A 25180-nucleotide genomic window follows, 5' to 3' on the forward strand; every position below is an offset into this window, starting at 1 on the left:
GCCTTGGAGGCCTTCCTTCCGCTCTTTCGGGGGAAGTCGATCCGGGTATTATCAGACAATGCAACCACAGTGGCCTATATCAATCGCCAAGGAGGAACCAGGAGTCGTCCAGTGGCGACGGGGGCTCATTTTTTAATGGACTGGGCGGAACTACATCTCGTCAGCATTGCAGCTTCCCACATTGCTGGGGTGGACAACGTGCAAGCGGACTTCCTCAGTCGCCACCATCTCGATCCCGGACAATGGGAGTTGGCCGACGAAGCCTTTCAGCTCCTCTGCGACCGGTGAGGCACGCCGTGCATGGATCTAATGGCCACGTTTCAGAATGCCAAGGTTCCGCAGTTTTACAGTCTGCGCAGAGAGACGGGGGGCTGAGGGGGGTCTATGCCCTGGTACTTCCCTGGCAGACGAGCATCTTACTGTACGTGTTTCCTCCTTGGCCGCTGATCGGCAAGGTGCTCAGAAGAATAGAGCTTAATCTGGCAGAGGTGATTCTGGTAGCTCCGGAATGGCTGAGGCGTCCCTGGTTTGCAGATCTGCTCAATCTGTCCACCACGGCTTCCCTGCGGTTTCGGGAGTCCACGGCTCTTCTTCATCAAGGGCCCGTCTGTTGGGAAGAGGCAGATCGCTTTTGTCTTGTGGCTTGGCTTTTGAGATGCAACGCTTGAAGAGTAAGGGTTACTCTGATGCAGTGGTTGCCACACTGCTGCAGTCGAGAAAACCATCTACTTCCCTGGCTTATGTTAGGGTCTGGAAAGTTTTCGAATTGTGGTGTTCGGATCACAAGGTGGATCCTACGCTGGTGTCTGTCTTGGACATCCTGGCTTTCCTGCAAGCCGGTTTTTCTAAAGGTCTTTCATGTAGTTCCCTCCGTGTATAGGTTGCGGCGCTCGGTTCTCTCCGAGACAAGGTCTGGGAGGTTGTGTTGGCCTTACACCCAGATGTGGCGCGTTTCCTATGGGGGGCTAAGCACGTGCGCCCTCCGCTTTGCCTTCCGTGTCCTTCCTGGAACCTCAATTTGGTGCTTTTGGCCTTGTGTGCGCCATCTTTTGAGCCCATAAAGCGGTCGACGCTAAAGGATCTTACATTGAAAATGGTATTTTTGGTGGCGATTTCTTTGGCGCGCTGGGTGTCGGAATTGCAGGCATTGTCATGCCGGGAACCCTTCTTGAGGATTTCAGATTCAGGGGTGTCCTTGCGAACGGTCCCCTCCTTTCTCCCAAAGGTGGTGTCTTCCTTTCACTTGAATCAATCGATCGAACTTTCTTCTTTCTCCGATGTGGATCGATCGGATCTGATAGCCAAGGATTTACGGAAGCTGGATGTCCTCAGGACTTTCCGGTTGGGGGGGCAGTCTGTCAGTCCCGATCTGCACAAGGTCTATGGACAGCTTAGGAGTCCAAGTGGTCCATAAATTGGTTGGAGATGAGGGCAGTTCGCTAGCACTGCGCAGATTTCTCCTGCTAGTCCAGCATCATTTGGTGAGGATTCTATCCGACAATGCGACAACGTGGCGTACATCAATCGTCAAGGGGGAACAAAGAGTCGGCCAGTGGCCGCCGAGGCGGACAGATTGATGGCCTAGGCGGAACCCAATCTGGCCCGTTGGCGGCGTCTCACATAGCCGGAGTGGACAACGTCCAGGCAGAATTTCTCAGTCGTCAACGGCTAGATCCCAGAGAGTGGAAGCTGTCTGAAGAGGCAATGTGGTTCTTGACTCGCCGGTGAGGAGTGCCCTGTCTGGATTTGATGGCAACTCGGCTGAACGTGAAGGCGGGTTGTTTCTTCAATCGCAGAAGGGAGCACGGGGCAGAAGGGGTGGATGTCCTGGTCCTTCTGTGGCCCCGCGACGCGCTCCTCTATGTGTTTCCTCCTTGGCCGTTGGTGGGAAAAGTCTTAAGGCGAATAGATTCCCACCGGGGGCCGGTTATCCTCGTAGCTCCGGAGTGGCCGCAGAGGCCATGGTTCGCAGACCTGATCAACTTGGCGGTAGACGGTCCCTTGCATCTCGGGCACCTACCGAGTTTACTTCGACAGGGTCCAGTATTTTTCGATCAGGCAGCTCGCTTTTGTCTAGCGGCTTGGCTTATGAGAGGAGACAGTTGAGAAAGAAGGGTTATCTGGATGCGGCTATTTCCACTCTGCTAAGAACATAAGAACATAAGAAAATGCCATACTGGGTCAGACCAAGGGTCCATCAAGCCCAGCATCCTGCTTCCAACAGTGGCCAATCCAGGCCACAAGAACCTGGCAAGTACCCAAAAACTAAGTCTACGCTACGCGCACGAAAGACCTCTACTTCGCTCACTACATTCGGGTATGGAAGGTTTTCAGTTCTTGGTGCAGCGGGTTGATGGTGTCCCCGCGCAAAGCCACTATTGTGCACATTCTCGCGTTCCTGCGGGAAGGCTTAAAGAAAGGACTAGCGTACAGCTCACTACGGGTTCAGGTAGCGGCGTTAGGCTGTTTACGAGGTAAAGTGGATGGTACATCACTTGCAGGACATCCTGATGTGGCGCATTTTTTGAAGGGAGCCAAACGTTTACACCCGCCAGTTCATGCAGTTTGTCTTTCGTGGAGTTTGAATTTGGTTCTCCGTGGGCTCTGCAGTCCTCCTTTTGAGCCTATCAAGCAGGCTACCTTGAAGGACTTAACACTTAAAGTGGTGTTCCTCATGGCTATCTGTTTGGCCAGACAGATCTCTGATATTCAAGTGTTGTCCTGCAGAGAACCGTTCTTGCGGATCTCGGACTCTGGGGTTTCGCTTAGGATGGTGCCTTCTTTTCTGCCGAAGGTGGTGTCGGCGTTTCATGTCAATCAGTCAGTAGAGTTACTGGTTTTTCCTGATTTGGATCGGAATTCTCCTCAGGCTCATGATTTACGGAGATTGGACATCCAACGGATACTTCTTTGGTACTTGGAAGTGACTAATGCCTTTCGATTGTCAGACCATCTTTTTGTCTTATGGAGCGGTCCTAAGAAAGGATGTAAGGCATCCAAGGCTACTATTGCCCACTGGTTGAAAGACACTATTGCATAGGCATATATATGTCGCGGGAGGCAAGTGCCAGATGGTCTTAAAGCTCATTCGATCAGATCTCAAGCGGCATCTTGGGCATAGAGCCAATGTGTTTCACCGCAGGAGATTTGCAGAGCAGCTACTTGGAAATCTTTGCACACTTTTGCTAAGCATTACCGTTTGGACATCCTGGCTCCGGATGTCGATTCTTTTGGCAGCAGTGTGCTTCGAGAGGGACTCTCCGGGTCCCACCCCATTTAGGGCTGCTTGGATACATCCCAGCAGTTTGGACTGATCCTGGTACGTACAGGGAAAGGAAAATTTGGTTCTTACCTGCTAATTTTCGTTCCTGTAGTACCAAGGATCAGTCCAGACGCCCGCCCGGGGTATAGTGTTCTGGAGAGTCCGCTCAATTGATGTTTTTTCTCTCTGCGGTTTTTAGAAGACTATGAAGAATTTAAGTCAAACTTGTATGTAGAAGCATCTCCATCTGTACTCTTTTCTTGTACGTAGTTTTCACAGGTTATTGTACTGATAAGTACTCTTGATCTAGTCATTGGTTGTTAAATTTAATTCATTCTGCTTTGTTATTGATTATACTGAAGGATCGCAGGTGGCTCACTGGGTTATCAGGGGGTGCCTTTCAGATTTTTCTCTGACTCCATCTGCTGGAAGGGAGGCATAACCCAGCAGTCTGGACTGATCCTTGGTACTACAGGAACGAAAATTAGCAGGTAAGAACCAATTTTCCTTTATGCATGCAAATGTAACATACTATCATAGCAGTTTTCAAAAGCCATTTATGCTTATAATGTGCACATTAATGGCATATAGTGTAGCAATGTTCAAAAGCCCACTTACACATGTTAAACCCAATTTTAAGTGTGTAAATGCTTTTTAAAATCAGGCCGTTAGATATTGTGTGTGTGTGTGATGTGATCTGCTAGGAGCACCATTAGCTGGCAGAAATCATGTCACATTGTAAAGGAGTGTTGTCTCTTATTTTCATTAGGTATATGGCAACCGGCAGATTGTGCTTGAGAGAGAGGAAACGGAACAAGTGAAGCATTTTGATGACCCAAGTCTGATTCTGATTGGATTCAAACCCCTGGCCCTGTTAAAGAAACACCACTTTATCAAGCCAGCCCAGTTTCTGTACCCAGATGAATCTCTTGTGACTGGTGAGCGGAAGGGAGTGAATGTTGGATAATGGGAATAGATGGCTGGGTCAGTATTGAGGAACATTGGCAGAGCTGTATGTATGGTTTTCCAGTACTGGACTAGCAAGGGGCTCTGCAGAGCAGGATTGAGGTGTATTGTATTGGCAGAGTTGTGGGGAGGTCCCAGTGTTGGAAAGCAGAGGGTGCTGCAGGGCAAGTTTGAGGTGCATTGGCAGATTTATGTGTGAATATGCCCTTTTTGGAATGTGGTATTTTCCTAGCATGTGGGTAGATGGATTAGGATCAGTGGGTTATGCACCTCTACCAGCAGATGGAGACGGCGCAAAGTGATATCACAGTATATGTACTCCTGCAGTGACATCAGCTTGCCAGTATTCTCCCTCTCCTGCAGATAGTGGACTTGCATCTCCCTACTGGGGATTGCTTCAGATTTTAGAAGGAGAATTAAAAAAAAAAAAAATAAATAAATAAAATAATTGATTGCCCTGCTCTTCTGTGGTGATACCAAATTGTCTCTCCCCAAGTTGAGAATTCCTGAAGTGTGTGCCTTGGTCCAGTAGCTGGTTTTTCAGCTGGCGTGGACTTAGCTGATTGTACATCTTAAAGGCAGCAGGTGCAAGAAACAGAGGGCGGCAGTGACGGCAGATGCCCTCCCCCCCCTACAGCCGGAGACCGTCTCTGTACTCAGCCGGGAAGGGCTTAGCTCCAGTAAGTTTAAAAAACAAAAAAAAACCTTACAGAAACAGTGAAGGAGGATTGTTTAGGGATTCCTCTTCCCTGTTCTCCAAACTCTGCGTGCCATTCCAACAGTCATCCCGCCCCGAGGGAGTTTCAGGGATGGGGGCAGCCTGGTGGGTTGAGCAGCTTCTTTTGGCTAGGCCTTGCTCCAAGGCTTTCCACTGTGCGCTGCAGGCAGTGTTTTTGCGCGCTTTTGCCTATGCATTCGGCTATCCTCTGTAGGATGTCCGTTCAGTGTGCATCCAGGTTTTGGACGTCTAGTTCCCTGTATGTACCAGGATCAGTCCAGACCACTGAGATTATGCCTCCTTTCCAGCAGATGGAGTCAGAGAAACAAACTGAAAAGCACCCCTCTTAATCCGGTTTGCCCCCTGTGATCCTTCAGTATTTCTCTGACTCCAGCAGATGAGGGAAGCATAACCTGTGGTTCTAATCCTGTACTTAAATTAGATGATATACTACTATTTGCAGATTGGAAAGTGAGGGGGTTTTGGGCCCCTAGTTGCTTCTGGCTAGTTCAACAGGTTTGAAAAAAAAAAAAGACACAAATTAGGGTGCAAGGCCTCCCAACGGGTTACAACCAGTTCCCCTTGGTTCTGCCTTGGTAGGTAAGGCAGGGAATTTTCCTGAGAACTAAATTTGCCCGGGGTGTTCTTCTTTTACCCTGTGAGTAGGGGGGATTTACCGGTGGGCCGGTCCCTCTCCCCTAGCTACCCAGAGACGCGACATTCCTCTGGGAGGAGCGGTTTTCTGCTTGCCTCAGACCCAAGGACGTTTCCTCCCTTGGTTGACTTGGAGCGCAGCAGATAAAAAAAAAAAAAAAAAAAAAAGCTTTAATTGCTTTATTGCTCTCCTGGTTCTCCGGAGGGGTTATCTGTTATTACAGATATTTACTGTGCCGCGGCTCCCTTTTTTTCATGCTGCGTGGATCGCGGTGTTCTGCCTGCGGGGAGCCGGCAAGGTCAGTGGACGTGTCAGGAAGCACAGTGGCCAATCAATCATCTGGAAACACGAGTGGTCCATCTTGCGTTGCGCGTTTTTCTCCCACTCGTTTTCCATCAGTCTGTGAGGGTTCTGTCCGACAATGTGACGACAGTGGCATACATCAATTGTCAAGGCGGCATGATGAGTCATCCGGTTGCCGGGGAAGCGGAGCAAAACCTGGCTCGCTTGGCGGTGTTGCACATAGCCGCCATGGACAATGTGCAGGCGGATTTTCTCAGTTGTCAGCAGTTAGACCCCGGAGAGTGGAACTGTCTGAGGACGCAATGCAGCTATTGACTCTTCGGTGTTGACTTCCCCGTCTGGACTTGATAGCAACTCTGCGGAACGCAAAGGAGGCTTGCTTCTTCAGTTGCAGGAGGAAACACAGGGCAGAAGGAGTAGATGCTCTGGTCCTCCCATGGTCCAGCGACGTTCCGCTTTATGTATTCCCTACGTGGCTGTTAGTAGGCGAGGTCCTGAGAAGAATACAGAACCACCCGGGGTCGGTCATTCTCGTGGCCACAGAGGCCGTGGTTCGCAGTCATAATCAACTTGGCAGTGGATGGCCCCTTGCATCTCGGCCATCTTCCGAATCTACTTCGGCAGGGTCCCATATTTTTCGATCGGGCGGATCGCTTCTGTCTGGCGGCTTGGCTTATGAAAGGAAACAATTGAGGAAGAAAGGCTACTCGGATTACGTAATTTCCACTATCCTCAGGGCACGCAAGACTTCTACTTCGCTCATGTATGTTCGCGTCTGGAAGGTTTTCGATCTCTGGTGTACCGAGTTGAGAGTTTCGCCATGGCGGGCCTCTGTTGTGCAAATTCTCTCGTTCTTGCAAGAGGGTTTGAGGAAAGGTTTGGCGTACAGCTCCCTTCAGGTGCAAGTAGCTGCTCTAGGATCTTTAAGGGGTAAGGTCGACGGCACGACCCTGGCGACTCATCCAGATGTGGCACGGTTTCTGAAGGATGTGAAGCATCTCAAGCCTCCGGTTCGTCCAGTCTGAATCTGATGCTCCAGGGTTTATCCAGTTTGCCGTTTGAAGGCCAGGCAGATATCGGAGATTCAAGTGTTGTCATGCAGAGAACCGTTTTTGCGGTTTTCGGAGGCTGGGGTATCGCTTTGAACAGTGCCCTCTTTTCTGCCTAAAATCGTGTCTGCATTTCATTTGAATCAGTCAGAATTACCGGCTTTTCCGGATTTAGATTGAGACTCCCCTCAGGCTTGCGATTTGAGGAAGTTGGATGTTCGCAGGGTTCTCCTTAGATATTTGGAGGTGACAAATGAGTTTCGGTTGTCGGACCATCTTTTTGTCTTATGGAGAGGCCCAAAGCGAGGACTTACGGCTTCAAAGGCTATAGCTTCGGCTTATATAGGTCAAGGTCTGGCTGTTCCTGAGGGTCTCGAGGCTCATTCGATCAGATCTCAAGTGGCATCCTGGGCAGAAAGCCAGTGTGTTTCACCGAAAGAGATTTTCCAGGCAGCTACTTGGAAGTCATTATACACTTTTTCCTAAGCATTACCGTTTGGACATCCGAGCTCCGGATGTCGATTCTTTTGGCAGCAGTGTGCTCTGAGCGGGACTCTCTGGGTCCCACCCCATTTAGGGCAGCTTGGGTACATCCCAGCAGTCTGGACTGATCCTGGTACGTACAGGGAAAGGAAAATTGGTTCTTACCTGCTAATTTTTGATCCTGTAGTACCAAGGATCAGTCCAGATGCCCGCCCAGGGTATTATGTTCTGGAGAGTCTGCTCGGATGGTTTTTGCTTATGTTTTTCTGCAGGATGTATCTAAGAATGCGAAGATTTTAACAAGACTTTTCAAGTTGGCACTTTTTCTATAGGCATGGTATATTATTCGAATCGGTTGTTGTTCTAGCCATTGGTTAAAAAAAATGTTTCTTCATTCTGCTTTGATATTGATTGTACTGAAGGATCACAGGGGGCACACCGGATTAAGAGGGGTGCCTTTCAATTTGTTTCTCTGACTCCATCTGCTGGAAAGGAGGCATAATCTCAGCAGTCTGGACTGATCCATGGTACTACAAGAACAAAAATAAGCAGGTAAGAACCAATTTTCCTTTGGGTGTCTAGGTTAAATGGCATCTATCTTGGTTGCCCACTTATCCTATGCGCACAGATTGGGCGTACGTTTGTGTGTGCTTAAGTTGAGATGCCTAGCCTTGTGGCTCTTAGTCTTGGGACGTTTATTTCTTGAATGCCTAGCCTTGGACACCTAAAATTTGTATGCCTAAATTTTTGGATGCATGCTCTTCTCTGCAATCAAAGAATATTGGAATTGGTGGAAATGTATACAACTGGTTCTGATCCTTCCAACTCAATTTGGGCAATCAAGCCTCAGACCTCTTTGAAATTGACATAGGAAGTCCTCAAGGTTCAGCACTGTCAGCAACTTTAACATCTATCTCCTTCCAATTTGCACTCTTATTTCAAATGTAAACACCAAATTCTTTATATATGCTGATGATATTCAATTTTACATTCCTTTTGAAAAAACCTTTGAAAGAACCACAGCAACTCTAACAAAATACATGAAATCTATCCAAAAAGAGCGCTCTACCGAAACTGACTCTCAACACTAACAAAACTGAAATAATTTGGCTAAGAAAAGAAAACACGAGAGAGATCCAAGATGGCTCCCTGAGCGGTCGCACATTCGGACGCTCCCAGATTTTTCCTTTTGCCGCGATTAATATTTCCCTTAATTTGAAATGCCTCACAAGAGAAAGGGTAAAGTGAGGGTTTATCCACCTGAACCTTCACTTTTGAGTGGTCAGCGAGTCATCCCACAATTTGCGACGCTCCTACCTCAAACTCGGGTCTTGAGCCCCGCTGGCGGGACAGGTAAAGGAGAACCGTCGCCGCCTGGGGAAGTATCATTGACCCCACCAGCACCGCGAGAGCAGCCGAGGGCTACCGCTCCAAGCCCCGCTGAGCATACTGAGTCACCTGCAGATGACTTTGCAGTTTCGTCTCAGCTGGGTGGAAGCTTCGACGAGGCGGTGGATCAGGGGAGTGCACCACCCTCTTCCATGACTCCGGAGAACTCGGCAAGGAGTGAGGAGGTTGTCGAGAGAATATCCCAAGGACCATCAATGGGAGAAGGAGGAAGTGGAGTTATGGGTGGTATGAGAAGCCCCCTCCAGGTAAAAAGACCGGCCGTAATTACTATGGAGTCCTTATGGGACTTGATAGTTGGGATGAACAGGGTAGTTAATGAGTATACCCGAGAAACGGATGAAAACTCCTTGAAAATATCTTCTTTGGAAAATCAGTTTAAAAGAGAGAGTGAAGAACAAACAAAACAACTTAGAACATGTGAAAAACGATTTAAAACAGTTATCTGAACTAAGTGCAATATCTTTGAAAGAACAAGCAATCTCAATGCGCAGACTTGAGACTGTGGAGAATTATCTAAGACAATTGAATTTAAGGGTCTTGAATTTCCCTAAGGTAGTCGGTGAACTACCATTAATAACATTTAAAAGATATCTAAAGGAAATTCTGAAGATCCCGGAAGAGATGATACCAACACCGAAGAAAATTCTCTTTTTGAAACAAAGACAAAGTCAAATCCATATATCCCCGATAGGGGTTACGGGTGATTTTGAGAACTTGTCTGAATATTTAGAAAGTTCAGGTCTGGAAGTACTGGAAAGACCGGTTTTGTTTGTTTCATTATATTCCGAATATGATAAAGCATTGATTATGAAACATTACTTTAAAGTGTTAAATGTTACCTATTTGGGAGGGCTTGTCTGTATATTTCCTGATTTATCTAGAGTAACTCAGTTACGCAGGAAAGATTTCTTGAAAATGTGCCCAGAGGCTCGCACACTGGGTGCGGAATTTCTGCTGAGATATCCAGCTAGATGCGTAATTAAATACTCAGGAAATGTGTATGTGTTTTATAATCCTGAACATTTAAGGGAATTCATTAATGCCAAGAAGCTCACCCCACTATCATAAATATACTCGCATAAGATTGAAAGATGGTAATGACAGAGAGCTTTTCTTTATTATTGTCTTTGTTCTTCTTTAACTTCTCCTCTAGAATTCTATCTCTCTCCCACATATTCCTTGAGAAAATGTAAAAGTAATTTACCTTATATTAATAAATATATTGAAGGGAATATATTTCTTATGTGTTTAATCTTTTGCTGTATTTCTAATGCAAAGTTATCTTTGTGTTTGTTATTATAAAATTCAATAAATATAAAATTTAAAGAAAAGAAGAAAAGAAAACACTTCTCCAAAACCACCCATTATAAACATCCAAATTGATGAAAATTTCAACATGAAAAAACACATTTCAAAGATAATCAAATCTGGTTACACCAAACTCAGAATGCTTCACTGTCTGAAACCATTGCTTACCTTCCAGGACTTCCGCACAGTGTTACAAATTCTAATTTTTCTAATATAGACTACTGCAACTCCCTATTGCTAGGCCTCAATGCAAACATAATTAAACCTCTGCAACTACTCCAAAATGCTTCTGCCAGACTTCTCACCTGAACTATAAAATTTGATCATATAACTCCCACTCTGATAGATCTTCATTGGCTTCCAGTATCCTTCAGAATCCAATACAAAGTGTTATCACTTATTTTCAATATCATCAATAACAATGACCAATCTCCTCCTGGAATTTCAATACAACTCTACAATCCAATAAGAGATCTAAGATCCCAAAACAAAGACATTCTTTCAATCCCTTCCAACAATATTACTCATCTAACCCAAATCAGAGATTGTATGTTTTCAATTGCTAGTCCCAAACTTTGGAACTCCTTACCTGGCCCACTAAGACTAATAACTGAAAAAAAGAAATTCAAACAAGATCTCAAAACATGGCTCTTCAAAAAAGCCTATGAACTAAACTGAAATTATTCAAATCTTCAAAGTCAAAAGACTGATTATACTCTTAATTTCCTATTACTTTTATAAATTCTTACATCTTTTATAAATTCTTTTTAAAATTCTTTTATACTTTTATAAATTCTTACACTAAAGCCCGTGCCATATCCCTAGCTGACCCTATGTTATGGAATTCCATGCCTACTGATATACGTCTTGAACTGTCCCCAAAGACTTTCAAGCAAAAGCTCAAGACATGGCTCTTCACCCAAGCCTACACATGACCTCTACGTGTTCCATTTTAGCCCTTCTCCACCTTCCCCCCCTTAGTTTCATCAATCTTCATCACCTTCCCCCCCCCCTTAGTTTCATCAATCTTTTTCCTTAAGATAGGATATTGAAGGCACTACCCCCCTTTCCGACCTCCTTTCTACATCAGTCAACATCAGAATCTTCATTTCCTTTTCCTTCAATCCTAGTACCCTCTTTGCTAATTTATGCAACCGAAGAATTTGCTGTATTTAACAGCCTCACATGTATATAATCCTTTCCTCCCTGACCCTCCCTCTATTTCTCCATCAAATTAAGCTTATACCTCCCCTTTACTCTCTTCCTACAGTTTTTTCCCTCGTTCCTATATTAAGTTGTACTATTTTAGCTAATCCCTGTTTTTATTATCTATATAATCTTTTCCGTTACTGCATTTAACTGTTTTAATGTATCCTTTTTTCAATTGTTAACATACTGTTTTATGTACAACGCATTTGCGTATTTTTCGTTCTCTGTACACCGTCGTGATATCTCTGATGAGCGGCGGTATATAAAAACCAATAAATAAATAAATAAATCTTCTATTTGAATGAATAATTCCTTGGAATTTCTAATCCTTTGTTGAAGTAATTACTAATTCTTATAACATTTATATCGTTTATTCAAATATTTATATTAATGCTATTTGAAATGTATTATCTATTTACAATGTAATTCAATTCTATATATGTAAACCATTGTGATCTACCTCTGGAATGACTGAATATAAAAAGCATAAATAAATAAAAAATGTGTCCAGTGCTCCCTGTTGTCTCGTTGGAACCCGCAGTCTCAGGACTATTTGATTTAGCTCCACCTGCTATTGGGAGTCTGCTCTCATCTCTAGTGGTGGTTGAAAGCAGATCATTTAAAGAAGAGAGTTTCCCTGACCTTGCCGGACTGATTGGTACTTGTGACAGATGTGAGCCTCCAAGGTTGGGGAGCCCACTGTCAGGAACTAATGGCGCAAGGGTGCTGAAATACAGATTGACTGGTAGCTCGGATAGTCCGGTTGGCGTGCTTGCAGTTCAGCAGCAGACTGCAAGATTGAGCGGTCTGAATAAAGTTGAGCAATGCAATGATGGTGGCTTACATCAATCGCAGGGAGGAACCAAGAGCCAGCAGGTATCCAGGAGCTAGACCAACTTATGGAATGGGTGGAAATGCATCTTCAGGTGATTTCAGCCTTGCACATTGCAGGAAAAGACCATGTAAGAACAGACTTTCTCAGCAGGGAGTATCTAGACCCAGGAGAATGGGTATTGTCGGATGAGGTGTTCCAGCTGATAGTGGATCGCTGGGGCCTTCCGTTTATAGACCTGCTGGTGACTTCTTGTAATGCAAAAGTTCCTTGATTCTTCAGTCACAGAAGAGATCTGAAGTCCTTGAATATCTATGTATGTCTTCCCCCCAGTGGCCCATTTTGGGCAGAATAGTTTAAAGGCTTGAAGGCCACAGGGGGATGGGTGCTCCTGGTGCCACCAGATTGGCCCAGAAGAACATGGTATGCAAATCTGCAAAGACTCCTGATAGAAACCCCCCTTCATCTTCTGCCACACAGGAATCTGTTGCAGCACAAAGTCCTTCACGAAGATCCGACTTTTTAAGAACATAAGAACATGCCATACTGGGTCAGACCAAGGGTCCATCAAGCCCAGCATCCTGTTTCCAACAGTGGCCAATCCAGGCCATAAGAACCTGGCAAGTACCCAAAAACTAAGTCTATTCCATGTTACCTTTGCTAGTAATAGCGGTGGTTATTATCTAAGTCAACTTAATTAATAGCAGGTAATGGACTTCTCCTCCAAGAACTTATCCAATCCTTTTTTAAACACAGCTATACTAACTGCACTAACCACATCTTCTGGCAACAAATTCCAGATTTTAATTGTGCGTTGAATGAAAAAGAACTTTCTCCGATTAGTTTTAAATGTGCCCCATGCTAATTCATGGAGTGCCCCCTAGTCTTTCTGTTATCCGAAAGAGTAAAAAACCGATTCACATCTACCCGTTCTAGACCTCTCATGATTTTAAACACCTCTATCATATCCCTTCTCAGCTGTCTCTTCTCCAAGCTGAAAAGTCCTAACCTCTTTAGTCTTTCCTCATAGGGGAGCTGTTCTATTCCCTTTATCATTTTGGTCGCCCTTCTCTGTATCTTCTCCATCGCAATTACCGTATTTCCACGCATATAACCCGCGGGTAATGTGCGTTTTTACCTACCCCGCATGCCCCCCGCGGGGTATAAACGTGGGCGGGTTATCCAGAAAAAATTTTACAACCAATAAAGTTTCCCGACTCTGAATAGGCTGCAGCTGAGAGGAGTCCGTCCTATCCCTGCGCCCGGCCGCTTCCTGATTGGTCGCGTGTTAAATCTAGGCCGCAGGCGGGTGGGCGCTTGTTCCAGGCGGCGGCGGGGGCGGGTGGACGCGCGTTAGTTCGAGACGGCCGGCGGGTGGTCGCGTGTTAAATCTAGGCCGGGTCGCACAGGCGCGCATTCATTCACTGCCGGTGGGGGCAGCCCCCACCGGCAGTGAATGAATGCGCGCCGAAAGCAGCTTGTTCCAGGCGGCGGTGGCGGGTGGACGCGCGTTAGTTCGAGGCGGGTGGTCGCGTGTTAAATCTAGGCCGGGTCGCTCAAGGCAATCTAGGCCGGGTCGCTCAAGGCAGTCACATGCCGTGACGTCACGGCATGTGACTGCCTTGAGCATCGAATCGCAGGGGTCGCATTCATTCACTGCCGGTGGGGGCTGGGGCAGCCCCCACCGGCAGTGAATGAATTCATTCATCCAGGCGGAGGAGCCGGCTGCTTTCAGCTGCCGCTGCCGGCTGCTTTCGGCGCTCAAGGCAGTAGCGGCGAAAGCAGCCGGCTCCTCCGCCTGGATGAATGAATGCGACCCCTGCGATTCGATGCTCAAGGCAGTCACATGCCGTGACGTCACGGCATGTGACTGCCTTGAGCGACCCGGCCTAGATTGCCTTGAGCGACCCGGCCTAGATTTAACACGCGACCACCCGCCTCGAACTAACGCGCGTCCACCCGCCCCCGCCTGGAACAAGCGCCCACCCGCCCGCGGCCTAGATTTAACACGCGACCACCCGGCTCCCGCCGCCCGCCTGGACCCACGCGGCCCTCCGACAGGTATTTAAAAATTTATTTTTTTTTTGAATTGCGGGTTATATGAGGAGGCGGGGTATATTAAAACTTTTTTTCATAAATCTTGAAAACCTGCGGGTTATGTGTGTGGGCGGGTTATATACGTGGGCGGGTTATTGTCGTGGAAATACGGTATATCTTTTTTGAGATGCGGCGACCAGAATTGTACACAGTATTCAAGGTGCGGTCTCACCATGGAGCGATACAGAGGCATTATGACATTTTCCGTTTTATTCACCATTCCTATGTCTAATGATATATTGTAACCGAACCTTTGACGGCACCTGTTAGAATGTACTATTGTACACTTTTACCTACATTAAATATGTGCCTACATGTAAACCGTTGCGACGGTATTTAACTTAGCAACGGTATAGAAAAGTTTTTAAATAAATAAATTCCCTTTCTAATAATTCCCAACATTCTGTTTGCTTTTTTGACTGCCGCAGCACACTGAACCGACAATTTCAATGTGTTATCCACTATGACGCCTAGATCTCTTTCTTGGGTAGTAGCACCTAATATGGAACCTAACATTGTGAAACTATAGCATGGGTTATTTTTCCCTATATGCATCACCTTGCACTTGTCCACATTAAATTTCATCTGCCATTTTGATGCCCAATTTTCCAGCCTCACAAGGTCTTCCTGCAATTTTTCACAATCTGCTTTTGATTTAACTACTCTGAACAATTTTGTATCATCTGCAAATTTGATTACCTCACTTGTCGTATTTCTTTCCAGATCATTTATAAATAAATTGAAAAGTAAGGATCCCAATACAGATCCCTGAGGCGCACTCCACTGCCCACACCCTTCCACTGAGAAAATTGTCCATTTAATCCTACTCTCTGTTTCCTGTCTTTTAGCCAGTTTGTAATCCACAAAAGGACATCGCCACCTATCCCATGACTTTTTATTTTTCCTAGAAGCCTCTCATGAGGAACTTTGTCAAATGCCTTCTGAAAATCCAAGTACACTACATCTACAGGTTCACCTTTATCCACATGTTTATTAACTCCTTAAAAAAAGTGAAGCAGATTTGTGAGGCAAGATTTGCCTTGGGTAAAGCCGTACTGACTTTGTTCCTTTAAACCATGTCTTTCTATATGTTCTGTGATTTTGATGTTTAGAATACTTTCCACTATTTTTCCTGGCACTGAAGTCAGGCTAACCGGTCTGTAGTTTCTCGGATCGCCCCTGGAGCCCTTTTTAAATATGGGGGTTACATTAGCTATCCTCCAGTCTTCAGTTACAATGGATGATTTTAATGACAGGTTACAAATTTTTACCAATAGGTTTGAAATTTCATTTTTTAGTTCCTTCAGAACTCTGGGGTGTATACCATCCGGTCCCGGTGATTTACTACTCTTCAGTTTGTCAGTTAGGTCTACCACATCTTCTAGGTTCACCGTGATTTGGTTCAGTCCATCTGAATCATTACCCATGAGAACCTTCTCCAGTACGAGTACCTCCCCAACATCCTCTTCAGTAAACACCGAAGAAAAGAAATCATTTAATCTTTCCGCGATGGCCTTATCTTCTCTAAGTGCCCCTTTAACCACTCGATCATCTAACGGTCCAACTGACTCCTTCACAGGCTTTCTGCTTCGGATATATTTTAAAAAGTTTTTACTGTGAGTTTTTGCTCTACGGCCAATTTCTTTTCAAATTCTCTCTTAGCAATGGTTACATGGAATAGACTTAGTTTTTGGGTACTTGCCAGGTTCTTATGGCCTGGATTGGCCACTGTTGGAAACAGGATGCTGGGCTTGATGGACCCTTGGTCTGACCCAGTATGGCATTTTCTTATGTTCTTATGTTCTTATCAATGTCTTACATTTAACTTGCCAACGTTTATGCATTATCCTATTTTCTTCTGTTGGATCCTTCTTCCAATTTTTGAATGAAGATCTTTTGGCTAAAATAACTTCTTTCACCTCCCCTTTTAACCATGCCGGTAATCGTTTTGCCTTCTTTTCACCTTTCTTAATGTGTGGAATACATCTGGATTGTGCTTCTAGGATGGTATTTTTTAACAATGACCATGCCTCTTGCACACTTTTTACTTTCGTGGCTGCGCCTTTCAGTTTTTTTCTAACTATTTTTCTCATTTTATCAAAGTTTCCCTTTTGAAAGTTTAGCACGATAGCTGTGGATTTGCTTACTGTCCCCCTTCCAGTCATTAAATCAGATTTGATCATATTATGATCACTATTGCCAAGCAGCCCCACCACCGTTACCTCTCTCACCAAATCCTGTTCTCCACTGCGATTTAGATGTAAAATTGCTCCCTCTCTCATCGGTTCCTGAACCAATTGCTCCATAAAGCTATAATTTATTTATTTATTTAGTGCTTTTTTATACCGGCATTCACGATAGGCATCGCATCATGCCGGTTTACATTTAACAGGGGGTGAAAAAACAATACAATATAAGAACGTTAACATTTATTCCATCCAGGAACTTTATCTCTCTAGCGTGTCCCGATGATACATTTACCCAGTCAATATTGGGGTAATTGAAGTCTCCCATTATTATCGCACTACCAATTTGGTTAGCTTCCCTAATTTCTCTTAGCATTTCACTGTCAGTCTCACCATCTTGACCAGGTGGACAGTAGTATACTCCTATCACTATAGTCTTCCCCGACACACAAGGGATTTCTACCCATAAAGATTCAATTGTGCATTTAGTCTCGTGCAGGATGTTTATCCTGTTGGACTCTATGGCATCCCGGACATAAAGCACCACACCACCTCCCAGGTGCTCCTCTCTGTCATTGCGATATAATTTGTACCCCGGTATAGCACTCTCCCATTGGTTGTCCTCCTTCCACCATGTCGCTGAGATGCCAATTAAGTCTGTCGTCATTCACAGCTATACATTCTAATTCTCCCATCTTCTTAGACTTCTGGCATTAGCATACAAACATTTCAAAGTTTGTTCTTTGTTTGAATTTTCATTCTGCTTTTTAATTGATAGGGATAAGTTAGAATTTTTTTAGCTCAGGTGAGTTTTTAGTTACAGGCACTTGGACTACTTTTCTTATTATTGGAACCTCACTGTGTGGATGCCCTAATTCTAATGCATCATTAGTATCCTTTGAAGATACCTCTCTCCGAACCATGCGCTGCTGAGCGACTGTCGACTTTCCCCTTTGTTCTAGTTTAAAAGCTGCTCTATCTCCTTTTTAAAGGTTAGCGCCAGCAGTCTGGTTCCACCCTGGGTAAGGTGGAGCCCATCCCTTTGGAAGAGACTCCCCCTTCCCCAAAAGGTTCCCCAGTTCCTAACAAAACTGAATCCCTCTTCCTTGCACCATCGTCTCATCCATGCATTGAGACTCCGGAGCTCTGCCTGCCTCTGGTGACCTGCATGTGGAACAGGGAGCATTTCAGAGAATGCTACCCTGGAGGTTCTGGATTTAAGTTTTCTACCTAAGAGTCTAAATTTGGCTTCCAGAACCTCCCTCCCACATTTTCCTATGTCTTACAGTATGGCCCTTAAGAGGGCTTGCTTGTTGAAGTGTGGATGTTCTTCTGCAATGATTGCCACCTTGCTACGAGCTTGAAAGTTCTCCACTTCCTTAGCCTATATGCGGGTTTGGCGAGTGTTTTGAGGCTTGGTGTGTGGATCAAGATGTTCTTCCTCATTCAATGAAGATCCTGCTCATTTTAGAATTTTTGCAGGATGGGTTAAAGGGTTGGTCCTTAATTCCTTGAAGGTACAGGTAGGAGCTCTTGCCTGTTTCAGGGGCCTGGTGAATCCTTATCGTCCCATCATGATGTGGCCCATTTCTTGAGGGGAGAGAAACATCTTCATCCTACCTTGCGGTTACCGGTTCCTTTGTGGAGTCTTAACCTGGTGTTAGATTTCTTGGCAGGCCCTACGTTTCGATGGCTGCGTAGCCTTTCCTTGTGGTTACTGACCTTGAAAACAGTGTTTCAGGTGGCGATTTGCTCTGTGCGTCAAATTTCCAAACTGCAGGCCTTGCCTTGCTGGAAACCATTCCTTTGGGTGATTCCAATCACATCATTACTATGGTAATATGCAGGTGACCTATGGTAATGATGTGATAATAGATCAGAAGATACAAGGAATTAAATCCTTGAGCAGAAGATGTATTATTTCAAATTGTGCAAGCCAACTAGCTTGCAGGCTCTTTTTTTTTTTTTTTTTTATGGCATGGTAGTTTTCTCCTCATCTTTTGGGATTCCCACTTAAAAACTGAGGGACCCAAAAAACACGAAGGAAGGCGATCTATGAAAGCCGTCAGGTTGAACAAAGGAATAGATGCCAATAGTCTTGAAAAAAAACTTTATTGAAGTGGAGACACAAAGTAGCCCGACTCAGGCCGAGTTTCGCCGTATCAAGACGGCTGCCTCAGGGGCTAAAACATAAATAAAAGTTCATATAAGTACATCTTTATGTAATAATAAATAAAACAATGATTAAAAACAAAGTGTATGTACTGTACATGTATAAAGCATTGGTGACACATAGAGTATATTGTAAATTATTAACATCAAATGTAATATAAATAAAATAAACTCACGGTTAGTACAAATATATAGTGAATTTGTAATAAAAGATGGTTTTACCTTGTGTATATTCTCTTCAGTACACAAATAAAACAAATCATATATGAAGGATCATATATACCATTATATGATCAATGAAAGTAATGAATCTGTAAAAATGCAAAAAAAGGGGGGGGGGGGGGATGGCAATATTATATAGGACTTTGTTCAAATATTAAAAATTGATTAATAAACAAATATCATGATGTATATACAAAGGTATATAATATCTTATATGCACCTAAAGTATCAATTGATGACTTATATATCTATTTTTAAAAATCTGTGTAGATTTGTAAAAAAGCTATTCTATTTTATATTTAATAAAAGTCAATTGAATAAGTGAAAAATATGAAAAGTGAATTATTGAATGTAAAGTGCAATGATTGTCTAAAAAAGATTGTTTGTCTAGAAATGATATATGACTAATGGATTAAGTGTATTGATGTATAAAATAAAGATAATTAGTTAATTAACAAGGTAGTGTTATTGAAACCCTCCTGATGATTAAATTCAATACTGATGTGTGTAGTAATGAAGGAAAACCAAGTCAAATCTGTATGTGTATAAAAATGTATATAAGGATCTAAATATGCAAGTATGCAAAACTAAAAGGAAGACTAATGCTCTGTTAAGAATAAAATCAAATGGAAGACTATCTATACTAACAAAAAACTAATTGTTAAATAAATATCTTAAGTAATGACTATATCACTAAAATAGAGCATAAATAATAAATCGTTATTAATGAATTGTACAATGTAAAATAGTTCTAAATGATGAAATTATTTAATACAAAAAAAGGGGAGCATCTGTTGTCGACTAAGCCGAGTGTTTAGAGCACCATTGTGAATTAATTGTATATCGAATAATGATAGTCCGGACCGCGTCTGCAAAAAACTATATACAAATGGAGTGTCAACTCGAAAAACTACTATTATTATATTAAATGTATAATGTGATTATCATAAGAACTATCACCAGTGTAAAACGTGTATTCATAGGCAAAGTGAAAAAATGTGAATCCGATGATACGTAATAAACCGAAAAATAGATGAAAAATAGGCAATGCTGTGATTAAATAAACCATTCTGTATCGAAAAGAAGCAGCGGAAGAAACAAATTCTCTTATGGTCACATATGTAGGACGATCTTGACTTTTACAAAGAAACATGGAATTAGCTCTATTCAAACATAGTGTGCACACTAACTATTGACATCTATTGGCACTTAATGGCAGTTATACCTTGGCACGAATATCATACACAATTTATGTTTGAATAGAGCTAATTCCATGTTTCTTTGTAAAAGTCAAGATCGTCCTACATATGTGACCATAAGAGAATTTGTTTCTTCCGCTGCTTCTTTTCGATACAGAATGGTTTATTTAATCACAGCATTGCCTATTTTTCATCTATTTTTCGGTTTATTACGTATCATCGGATTCACATTTTTTCACTTTGCCTATGAATACACGTTTTACACTGGTGATAGTTCTTATGATAATCACATTATACATTTAATATAATAATAGTAGTTTTTCGAGTTGACACTCCATTTGTATATAGTTTTTTGCAGACGCGGTCCGGACTATCATTATTCGATATACAATTAATTCACAATGGTGCTCTAAACACTCGGCTTAGTCGACAACAGATGCTCCCCTTTTTTTGTATTAAATAATTTCATCGTTTAGAACTATTTTACATTGTACAATTCATTAATAACGATTTATTATTTATGCTCTATTTTAGTGATATAGTCATTACTTAAGATATTTATTTAACAATTAGTTTTTTGTTAGTATAGATAGTCTTCCATTTGATTTTATTCTTAACAGAGCATTAGTCTTCCTTTTAGTTTTGCATACTTGCATATTTAGATCCTTATATACATTTTTATACACATACAGATTTGACTTGGTTTTCCTTCATTACTACACACATCAGTATTGAATTTAATCATCAGGAGGGTTTCAATAACACTACCTTGTTAATTAACTAATTATCTTTATTTTATACATCAATACACTTAATCCATTAGTCATATATCATTTCTAGACAAACAATCTTTTTTAGACAATCATTGCACTTTTCATTCAATAATTCACTTTTGACATTTTTCACTTATTCAATTGACTTTTATTAAATATAAAATAGAATAGCTTTTTTACAAATCTACACAGATTTTTAAAAATAGATATATAAGTCATCAATTGATACTTTAGGTGCATATAAGATATTATATACCTTTGTATATACATCATGATATTTGTTTATTAATCAATTTTTAATATTTGAACAAAGTCCTATATAATATTGCCATCCCCCCCCCCCCCCCCTTTTTTTGCATTTTTACAGATTCATTACTTTCATTGATCATATAATGGTATATATGATCCTTCATATATGATTTGTTTTATTTGTGTACTGAAGAGAATATACACAAGGTAAAACCATCTTTTATTACAAATTCACTATATATTTGTACTAACCGTGAGTTTATTTTATTTATATTACATTTGATGTTAATAATTTACAATATACTCTATGTGTCACCAATGCTTTATACATGTACAGTACATACACTTTGTTTTTAATCATTGTTTTATTTATTATTACATAAAGATGTACTTATATGAACTTTTATTTATGTTTTAGCCCCTGAGGCAGCCGTCTTGATACGGCGAAACTCGGCCTGAGTCGGGCTACTTTGTGTCTCCACTTCAATAAAGTTTTTTTTCAAGACTATTGTCACTTAAAAACTGAGACAGACCTCTGTTGGGCTACAGCACCATGAATCTTCACTCCCAACTTCCCAGAGTGTTTTCCTCCTGTTTTTTATTCCCCTCCCAACTAACTCTGCCCAGTCACTGCTGTGTACTGTTCCTTCATTCTTGTCTAAAGTGGTCTTGGATTTTCACTTGAATTGGTCCAGTTTCTTGCTGTCCTTAGATAAGGGAAGAGATGCGGAAGATTATCAGCTGTTGCGACCCTTGGATGTCAAGAGACATGTGGGGTATCTGGAGGTTTCTAAACCTTTCCGAAAGACGGATCGCCTGTTTGTCCTTCATGGTGGAGGAAAATAGGGTGACCCAGCTTTGTGGGCTACAATAGTTCGCTGTATTAAGGTGGTGGTCACGGCCGCGTATGTGGATGTTGAAAAGCCATGCCTACTCAGGTTAGGGCTCAGGCAGTGTCATGGGAGGAGGTTAGATTGTCTCCTGTTGACATTTGCCAAGCTGTGACGTAGTCTTCCTTACACACTCTTTCCAGATGATATCATCTGGATGTGCAGGCCCAGGAGGACGCAGCCTTTGCACGTGCAGTGTGGTCTGTACCGTGGGCAGCCTCCCACCCTATTCAGGAGTAGCTTGGGTACATCCCACTGGACCTGAATTCATCTATCCCCACATGCTAGAAAATGAGAAATTGCTTCTACCTGAATTTCCTTTTTGTTAAGGTGGATAGATGGATTCAGCTTCCCACCTTGGCTGCCATGTGATTGTGTGATGGTCCTCCTGTGTGGCTATGTATTCTAGGGGATTACTGGTAAGTGTCCATCCAGTCCCTAGCCTAGAATGCACATGTTTTTGCCTGAGTTCAGTGTTTCTTGTTGGTTGAGTACAGAAATGATTCTCTGTCTGTTTTTTAATGAAGTTTTTGCTAATCTATCCACAGTTGCTTTTGAAGAGAATACTGGCAGGCTGATGTCACGGCAGGACTATATATACCGTGACAGTTTGCTCCGTCTCCATCTGCTGGTAGAGGTGCATAACCCAATGGTCCTGAATCTATCTATTCACCTTAAGGCAATGGAAATTATCAGGTAAGTAGTAATTTCTGATTTGTGTTGCTGCAGGGAGCACAACTCTGTTCAACGCTTTGCTGACCCGGTGCTTGGAGCGAGAGGTGATGGCACTGTGCAGGTACACCCCCCGTAGGAACATGCCCCCCCGCTTCGTGGCACTGATCCCCCAGGAGGAGGAGATGGACAGCCAGAATATGCAGGTGACCCCTCCAGGTAAAAAGGGCCTTCCGTGTTACGCTGCAGTAACTAACAGGATGTGTGCTGGTCTTCGCCATACTGGGTAGACCAAGGGTCCGTCCAAGCCCAGTATCCTGTTTCCAGTAGTTGTTAGTCCAGGTTACAAATACTTGGCAGGACCCTAAAAAGATAGATCCCATGCTGCTAACACCTGGGGTGTCCCTTGCTAGCAGTGGCTTGGGTGGCAGTCACCCATTCTATTCCTTCCTCAGTTCTTGTTCCCCATTGAGAAAGCTGTACATGAGGCTGTAAGGTCTATGCCCGATCTCTCTTCTCTCGCAGTTCTTCTTCCCGCTGACTCCTTTCCATGATCCCTTTTTTTTTCAGGCTTCCATCTCATTTTCCTGCCTTATGTTGATGACATTCGCAGGCTGCAGGTATCTGATAAGGTGACAGCTGGCAGAGAGCAGGTGGACAAGATGAAGGAAATACTTCAGAAGCTGCGCTTCAAATATAGGTGGTACCTGGGTGGCATGTGTACTTTCAGGGGGTGGGGAAGGGGGCATCTCTATCCACAGTCTGATACAGAGAGATAGCATGTCTGCCTGTCTCTCTCTCACGCTCTCTCAGCAACTGGGCCAAAATCAGGTGCAGTCCAGGAAATTTAATACTGTGAGCTGGAGAGAACTCCTCATGCAAATTATGAAACCTGCCTTGCAGCTTGGAGGGTCATTTGGCAGCTAATGAAGAAGGAGATTAAAAGTATATTGAAGTTTTGAGCCCAAAAAAAGTGCAAAAGGCTGCAAGTCAGCACAGTGGCTTAATGGGAAATGCATATTGTTGTGTGGGCCAGAACTTGGCTCTTTTTGTGACAGCCAGGGCTGGGGATGTTGCAGTAAGTATTTACAATCCCTGTGGGAGAGGGGGGTATCAGTCACTCATTAGTGACATCTAGTGGCCAGGTTTGGGGTTCATGTTACTGCGCTGTGCAGAGAGGTGTGGTTTGTGGGTCCTGGCCAAAGTTGATCATTGCAGTGACTGGGCTGAGTTATTTGGGAGGGGAATTAAAAAACAATACAAATAAAAAACAGGAGGAAAACAGTCTGGGAAGTTGGGAGTGAAGATTCATGGTGCTGTAGCCCATCAGAGGTCCGTTTCCGTTTTTTAAGTGGGAAGCCCAAGAGATGAGGAGAAAACTATCAGGCCATAAGAAAAAAAAGAAGAGCCTGCAAGTTAATTTGCTTGCACAGTTTGAAACAGTATATCTTTTGCCCAAGGATTTAATTCCTTGTACCTTCTGATCTACTATTGTCTCATTTACACAGCACTGGGGTGATTGGAGGTGCCCTCTCTGGTAGAACCTCTTCTGCTTTGCTTCTTCTGACAGCCTGTTCTTTGTGTCTCTCTCCCCCAGGAGCGATGATTTTGAGAACCCTGTGCTCCAACAGCACTTCCGCAACCTAGAGGCCTTGGCCCTGGATCTGATGGAGCCCGAGTCAGTGGAGGATCTAACCTGTAAGCAATCTGTGCTCATTGTAGTGTGTCTTACTGCAACTCTCCTGCAGCTGAGAAAGCTGCATATTAAAATCTTTGGCTGTTTGCACTAAACTTTAAAAAGGAGATAGACCAGCTTTTAAACTAGATGATGGGGGAAAGCGAAAAGTTGCTCAGAAGCTCATGGTTTGGAATAATGTATCTTTGAAGGATACTAAGAGAAGAGGGAAATTAGGGCATCCCAGTAGAGAGGTTGCAATAAATGCTAAGGTGGACCAGGTGCCTTTAAGTAAAAAGCAGACAGAGCAGAAAGATTCCAAATCACCCTCGTCAACTGATGTGCAGGTTGCTAATACAAACAAAAAAACATACTTTCCCTGTACATACCCAGATCAGTCCAGACTCCTAGGTTTTGCCTCCTTTCCAGCAGATGGAGACAGAGAAAGTTTTGCAGGCACCGCCTCTTAACCCGGTGTGCCACCTGCAGCTTCTTAGAATTTCTCTGTCTCCAGCAGATGGAGGTGATGCAAAACCTGCAGTTCTGACCAAAAAAAAAAACAAAAAAACCGTTTAAGAGGGACAAGAGATTTCTCTTAGGAGTTATGATTTTTTTTTTTAATTTTATTTTATTGCATTTTCCATAATTTTATAACATTACATTATAAATGAAATACAGGTTTTAATAGTAATTCATTAATCCATCAAGAAATATAGAATAAATTCATAATGTAATCCTCATACCTGCCCTTTATAAGTAATATACGAGCTAACAAAAATAAGTGGTTAAATATGGTAAATAGGGATCTACACCCCAAATCAATTGACAATCAGAGTTTTTAACACTGGAT

General features: G+C 43.2%; 1 protein-coding gene across 4 annotated transcripts in view; it reads left to right on the top strand.

Moving 5' to 3' along the window:
* XRCC6 (X-ray repair cross complementing 6) overlaps positions 1 to 25180 on the top strand; it is a 145265-nt gene that overhangs the window by 90253 nt on the left and 29832 nt on the right. For 3 of the 4 annotated variants that reach the window (XM_029590263.1, XM_029590264.1, XM_029590262.1), the window contains 4 exons: positions 4032 to 4200; positions 22713 to 22874; positions 23226 to 23355; positions 24253 to 24353. In XM_029590263.1, the coding sequence (XP_029446123.1) occupies positions 4032 to 4200; positions 22713 to 22874; positions 23226 to 23355; positions 24253 to 24353 (562 nt within the window). The remainder of the gene's footprint in view (positions 1 to 4031; positions 4201 to 22712; positions 22875 to 23225; positions 23356 to 24252; positions 24354 to 25180) is intronic. The other variant, XM_029590265.1, reaches the window with a different exon arrangement.

This window comes from Rhinatrema bivittatum, chromosome 2 (genome assembly GCF_901001135.1).
Source record: "Rhinatrema bivittatum chromosome 2, aRhiBiv1.1, whole genome shotgun sequence".
Lineage (NCBI taxonomy): Eukaryota > Metazoa > Chordata > Amphibia > Gymnophiona > Rhinatrematidae > Rhinatrema > Rhinatrema bivittatum.